The 6,625-nt window shown below is 55.0% G+C and overlaps 2 protein-coding genes across 2 annotated transcripts; one reads left to right on the plus strand and one right to left on the minus strand.

Annotated features, from left to right (window-relative positions):
* Nucleotides 1-1,731: 1,731 nt before the first annotated feature.
* FAM229A (family with sequence similarity 229 member A) lies at nt 1,732-2,674 on the minus strand. Its single transcript, XM_059377044.1, has 3 exons — nt 2,448-2,674; nt 2,220-2,366; nt 1,732-1,990 (listed from the first exon to the last, which is right to left on the minus strand). Exons 1-3 carry the CDS (start codon nt 2,582-2,584, stop codon nt 1,888-1,890), a joined length of 387 nt encoding a protein of 128 aa, XP_059233027.1. The 5' UTR covers nt 2,585-2,674; the 3' UTR covers nt 1,732-1,887.
* Nucleotides 2,675-2,868: 194 nt separating this feature from the next.
* On the plus strand, nt 2,869-6,600 carry TSSK3 (testis specific serine kinase 3). Its single transcript, XM_059377043.1, has 2 exons — nt 2,869-2,957; nt 4,098-6,600. The coding sequence occupies exons 1-2, from the start codon at nt 2,945-2,947 to the stop codon at nt 4,757-4,759; spliced, it is 675 nt and encodes a 224-aa protein (XP_059233026.1). The 5' UTR covers nt 2,869-2,944; the 3' UTR covers nt 4,760-6,600.
* Nucleotides 6,601-6,625: the final 25 nt, after the last annotated feature.

Consider the following 6,625-nt stretch of genomic DNA (forward strand, 5'->3'; position numbering starts at 1 on the left):
AGGTCAGATAAACTGAGGCTGGGAGAAAGCACGTCTCCCTTCTACTGCAGATTTCCAAACTGCCACAGCCATGTTCCCTGCCCAGAGGAGATAATCAGGGATAAGAGATGAACAAAGGAGCAGTCCTGGTGGGCCCAGCAGACACTTTGGTTTCTACAGTTCTTCCTTTGAGCTTAGGTATCTGGAAAGCTTTTATTCTTCCCAGCCACTGGAAACAACCAATTCTTTTTTTGGCATAAGTTAACTTCATTTGTTTGTAAAGGAGAGACCTTACCAATACAGAGGCCAATAATTTTTTCTCTCTAAACTTACAGTGGTCTTGTAAGAAGGGGGGTGACTGTTTACAGGAAGGCCCCCTTCTAGCACAGCTCAGCGCGGGTTATGCCGAATAGGGCCTGCCTGGCTGGAGTTTGATGGGGATGGAAACAGCTAGATTACTGCACTTAATAGAGTGAACTGAGAGCCCCGGGGGCTCTCTAAGAATGGAGGAGGTGGGGAATAAGGAGGAGAGAGAAGTCAGCACTGTGGCCTGAAGCCACGGATTCTTCTGGTGGGTGAAAGGGAAAGAGAAGCAAGGGAAGACTTTCCAACACCAGGGTGTTTGAAGGACCAGGCACTGAGTGGTCGTCTAAAATCCTCACTTTGAAGTAGACCCTTTATTGGCAAACATCCTTTCCTCTTTTTTTTTTCTTTTTAATATTTTTATTTTACTTTTTAAAATTTTTAATTCCAGTTAGTTAACATAGTGTAATATTAATTTCAGGTGTACATTATAGTGACCTCTTCTCCTCTTTTAATGAGTCTCCTAAGTTTGGGACTGCCTGGGAGAGAATTAATGTGGAAACTGAGAATGGTGGTCCTTTTGGGTGAGTGTGGGATTTTGAAGTACTCTAGGGAGGGCTGGGAATTCTACTCCATGTGGATTAGCGGTGTTAGGTCCTTTGCCTTTAGATTTCAGGGGACAGGAGAGAGTGAACCTGACCTCTGGGTTATGTGTATTTTTTCCCCAATATTAAAATAATACAGACTCATTAAAAAACAAAACTGGAAAGTGGAAAATACTTGTTCAGCTAAATGCTATACTTCCAGGCATACTTGGGTCATGGATGGATTTTAGAGTATTAAGTCTGAGGACACTGAGAAGTGTGCTAGCCTATCAACCATCATCTGCGGGAGCCTGGGCAAGTGTCTCAGGCTCTGTTCCCTCGCCTATAAAAGGGGAATGAGAAATCAAGGTGTTTCAAACGACTTCTCTCCCAATCTTTTTCTGGTTCCACTATTCCTAGGAGAAATCAGGCTCTAGATGGCCCCTAACCTGAGCCGCCCAGGGTCACAGAACAGCAGGTAGCAAACTCTAATTCCAACTCGGGAGCATTAAATGGGCGGGTGTGGTTGGCCATTCTCTTTATTCTGAGTTGTCTGTCCAGCCCCTCCAGTCGGGAGCTTCTCTGGACCCCCAGAATCTAGCACAGCTATGCGGATTGCATTGGAAAACCCAGGAGAGGGATGAGGAGAAGGATGAGGCCAGGGGCCGAGGGGAAAGATAATCCTGGAAGGGGTCAGGATCAGTAAGAAGTTGGGTGCAGGGCGTTTGGGCCGACGGGGAGGGCCGGCCTCTAGGGCTAGGTCCGAGGGAGGAGGCCGCCAAGAGGAAGGAGCTGTTGGATGGGGCGGAGCAGTTTGCGGACCGATGGACGGGACAGACATACACGGCCAGCCCGGAGTGGAAAGAACAGTTTATGCTGTGCTTTATTAAAATGTGCATCATTCTTTTATTTTAAAATGTGCATCATTGTCTCGTGCTCGGCGCGCGCGACCTCAGCGTGGTGGCCCGCTCTGGGCCTCGTCCCCGCCCGGCTCCCGCGGAGCCGCCGTGCGCAGGCGCACTCAGGTGGCGCGGGCCCGGGGGCTCCCGCCCATGGCCAGGTAGACGTCGATGGGCACGTGCAGCAGCGTCAGGCAGTGGCAGCCCGGGCAGCGTCGAAGCGGCCTGAGGAAAGTGGGGCCCCGCCTCTGCTGTTGGGAACTCGCCTGGGGACTGCACCCGGGCCAACCCGCCCCCACGGGGGTTCCGCGGTGGCGGAGGGTGGGGGAGGCCCTGACGCCGGGACGGGGTTATGGGCAGGGAAAGCCTGGACGCAGGCGGTCCGGAGGCCCCGCACAGCGGGGACGGTCGGGGCGGCGGGGCGGGGGGGCGGCGGGGAGGGCGCCGGCCTCACCTGACCGGGTTGTGCTCCGTGGCCACCGGCTCCTGGCTGTCCTGGGACTCGGGGGCGGCGGCAAGGCCAGGGGAGTCTCCGGCCTCAATGGGGAATCTTCGACCCTGCGGGGGCTCCTGGGCACTCATGTCCAGGCCCCGGGGCGCTCTGCGAGGGGAGTGGCAGTCAGGCCGCTCCTGGGCCGCCGGGCGCCCCCTGCCCGCGCCCGCCCCCTGGGCCGTTGCTCACCTGCCGGAGGCCGAGGCCGGTCCCAGGCTGGAAGCAGCTGCCGGACCCCTGGCCGCGGGAGGACGCTCCGGTCCAGGCGGAGCCCGGCAGGTGTCTGCGGCGCGCCGCGCCCCGGGCATCGAGGGGGCGGGCTGCATTGTGACCCGGGCCGCGGCGCGCTGACCTCACAGAGCCCGTTCCTCTCGCGGGGAACCACCCTCCCTCCCACCCCCATCGACTCGGGAGGCCCGGCACTCAGTGCGGCCGCGAGCCGGGGCTGGAGGGCTCCGGCCATGGCGCCTCGGCACTGGGTCGGGCCGACCCCCGGCAGCCCGATGGGGGCGCAGGAGGCGGCTGCAAGCAGCCGCGAGGTGGCGTCCACGAAAAGGAGCAGCTCATCCCGGGCAGCGCGCAGACGCCCCCGAGCGCCCCGGGGCGGGATGCGACTCCCTGCCCGCCTGGGGGACGGGGGCACAGGCGCGGCGAGGACTTAACCCGTGGTGGGTTTGGTGGTGGTGATGGTGAGGGCAGGTAAGGGCACTGACAATTTTGGCCAAGGGTCACACAGCATTTACATCACAATTGGGCCGGAGTTTTAAAATGTCTGGCCCTCTCCCTCCCCACCACCCGTGGCTGCTGTGTTCAGACGGAGAATGTTCTAGCGCTGGGGGCGGCTGCGCATGAAGTCCTTGGGGGGAAAGGGAGCAGGCCAAGGGCGATGGTGGAGTAGAGCTGCCTCACCGAGGCAGCATGAGCTGAGAGGGTGATAGGAAGGAAGGAGGCGCTAGACAGCATGGAGGACTTTCTGCTCTCCAGTGGGTACCAGCTGGGCAAGACCATTGGGGAAGGGACCTACTCAAAAGTCAAAGAAGCATTTTCCAAAAAACACCAAAGAAAAGTGGCAATTAAAATTATAGACAAGATGGGAGGGCCAGAAGGTGAGCTGGGGCCCCTTTGGAGGAAGGGAGGGCTGGTTGAGGTGGGTGGGCACTTCCTCCAGTTGGGAAGGATCGTCCCCTCCTCCCGTTTGGTCTGGAACCAAGGAGTGCAGGGGAGTTTGTGGCTCCGGGGAAGAGGAGTGGGGAAGAGGAGGATGCTGGCAGTCCAGGAACGTTGCACCTCTAAACCCCAAGATTAAAGTGGCGGGAGGTAAAGGGTTCTCAGAGGCACAACCCCAACTTGCTGGGCCTTCCCTGTTCCCTCTGTCCGCCACAGAGATGGGCAGAGAGGCCCTGGCCTAGGCTGGCAGAGGATAGGAGCTGCTGCCAAGGCAGGCGGAAGTGAGAAAAAGGAAGACAGGGCTTGGGAACCGTGGGTCAGGAGGCAGGTGTGTGAGGAGCTGGCCCACCACGCTGTGGGCAAATCAGGCCTCATACCTGAGATTCAGTGGTTTTGTCTAAAATCCCTCAAAGCACTTTGATATCTGTGGTTTCACAGGTTGCTCACAATAGTCCCTGAGGGTACAGGGAGTTGTTCCTTTGAATAATATATTAACTAAAAAATAAGTGTGAGCATTTTTTGCAATGTCCAAGCAGCTAGACTTTTACGATTGAATGGGAACCCAGGCACCAGAACCAGACACGGTGGGCAGACAGAAGCTGGGAGGCAGGAGACAGTGGAGAGTTATGCCCTTCCGGACTTGATACCCCACATCTTTTCCCATTTCCTCAGAATTTATCCAGAGATTCCTGCCTCGGGAGCTCCAGATTGTTCGCACCCTGGACCACAAGAACATCATCCAGGTGTATGAGATGCTGGAGTCTGCTGACGGGAAAATCTACCTGGTGATGGAACTGGCTGAAGGAGGGGATGTCTTTGACTGTGTGCTGAATGGGGGGCCACTGCCCGAGAGCCGGGCCAAGGCCCTCTTCCGTCAGATGGTCGAGGCCATTCGCTACTGCCATGGCTGTGGTGTGGCCCACCGGGACCTCAAATGTGAGAACGCCTTGTTGCAGGGCTTTAACCTGAAGCTGACTGACTTTGGCTTCGCGAAGGTGTTGCCCAAGTCACGCCGAGAGCTGAGCCAGACCTTCTGCGGCAGCACAGCCTACGCTGCGCCCGAGGTGCTGCAGGGAATCCCCCATGACAGCAAGAAGGGGGACATCTGGAGCATGGGTGTGGTCCTGTACGTCATGCTCTGTGCCAGCCTACCTTTTGACGACACAGACATCCCCAAGATGCTGTGGCAGCAGCAGAAGGGGGTGTCCTTCCCCACTCATCTGGGCATCTCGGCCGAATGCCAGGACCTGCTCAAGCGGCTCCTGGAACCAGATATGATCCTCCGGCCCTCAATTGAAGAAGTTAGTTGGCATCCGTGGCTAGCAAGCACTTGATAAAAGCAATGGCAAGTCCTCCCCAATAAAGCAGGGGGAGAAAGCAAACCCAAAAACCCGCTTCTAAGATGCTGATATGTATTTTACACTTTACTTCTCTCCTGAAACTTACCTACACCCTCCCCAGCTTTACTTCTCTTTCCCTTAAAAGATCTTCATGCAACCAGAGGGCCTCATTCAGACTTCCCTTTTATTACAGCTAACAAGTGATTTTCACACAGGTGTTTAACTCAAGTTAATGAAAAATAGACCCCAGAATCATACACACACACCGGGGAGGAGAGGGGAAAAGTGACCAAGAGCAACTGGAACCATCGCTGTTGCAACTTCCTTTCCAAATAAAAGCAGAAGCGTTGAGAATGCAGAGACGGCCTCTTGACTCCTTGCCTCAGTGAGAGGCCTGCTGGGGGCCCGGTCTCTGCCTCACCCCAGAGTCTAAGCTGAGTCTAAGGTGAGGACAGGGGACCTCCTAGGGACCCAGACCACCCCTGCTGCCATCCCTGCCCCTTCCCCAGGCTCGACGCCAGAAGCCAGCCTGCACACTGTATTTGTCCTGCCCTGCCTCTGGGGCAGCCACTGCTGGGGATAAGAATAGACCCCCAGACACCTTCCAGCTTCTGTTGAATCTCTTTAATGCTGTTAACGGCAAGTCTGGAAAAGGTTCAGGACAAAGTTCTTTTTTCTTTCTTTTTTAATTACAAAACTAACAGCTGTTAGAATCTTTTTTTTTTTCCTTTTTTCTTTTCCTGGCTACAAAATACTCTGGGGAGATGCATTATAATTTAAAATATATAATATTGCACAAACAACCAAAAGGTTAATTAAACTAAAATAATTACAAAGAGAAAAACCCCATCCCATCAAAAAAAAAAAAAAAAGATTCAACATTCTTTCCATCCCACCCCCTCACTGAAGGTCTGGAGTGGAAGTGACTGCCACTCTCTTAGCACACCTGACCACACTCCCTTTAGATCACTGGTGAATAAACCAGACTCAGTACCAGAATCACCGAGCAGCATCATGAAGCACCAGGGTCTCCAGGAATTCCTGCAGTCCCTCATTCCCCCAAGAGAGGAACAGCTTTACCAGAGTGGAGGGTGAGAGCCACAAAGACTGGGTCAGTCTTCAGGAAGAAGAGCTTTTGCAGAAGCCTGATGAGAGCCTCAAGAAGTTCACCCCCAGCATATCCCTTCAAGAAGCAGAAGGGCTGAGGGGGAGAAGCTGGGCTTACCAGAGTCAGAAGTACTCGGCTTCGATCGCTGCTCTGTACTGTTGGTAGCTGGCTTGTGTCCTAAGCTACAGGGGGGTGGAGGTGGGTAGCTGGTTGGACAAGGTATCCCGCCAGGCAATGCACAGAAGGGCCTGAAGTGACCCCCTCCCTTCTCAGGGAGGGGAAGAAATGCAAGAGCAGACTCTTGCTGGTGGCACAGCTGGGCTAAGGACTTGGGTGCATCTGACACAAAGAAGCCCTGGGAGAGGCATGGGGACATACCAGCCTGGGCCAGACAAGAGGAAGGAGATGGGAACTCAGGGTTTGGTCTCTAGATTTGGAACCACGAGGAACCTTTCTGGGAATGGAAAATGCCTGGGAGGGAGAGATTCCCCAGGAGAGGCAAGTTTCCCAGAGAGGAATGCCTCTTACTCACTGGGCTAGGAACCAGAATGTGCTTGCCATCCCGGTCTAGCCAAGGACGGTGGGATGGCCTTCCTTGCCTGCTTATGGGTGGACAGAGTGTTGTCTCCGCTTCCTCCAGGAGATTGGTGCTTAGCTTCCGTCTACACAGGTAGAGGGGCTAAAATGATCCCTTGGGACTTCCCAGCAAGAGTCCCTAAGAACAATGGGTGTTCAGCAGAGAAATGTAGGCT

This window comes from Mustela nigripes, chromosome 14 (assembly GCF_022355385.1).
Source record: "Mustela nigripes isolate SB6536 chromosome 14, MUSNIG.SB6536, whole genome shotgun sequence".
NCBI classification, from domain to species: domain Eukaryota; kingdom Metazoa; phylum Chordata; class Mammalia; order Carnivora; family Mustelidae; genus Mustela; species Mustela nigripes.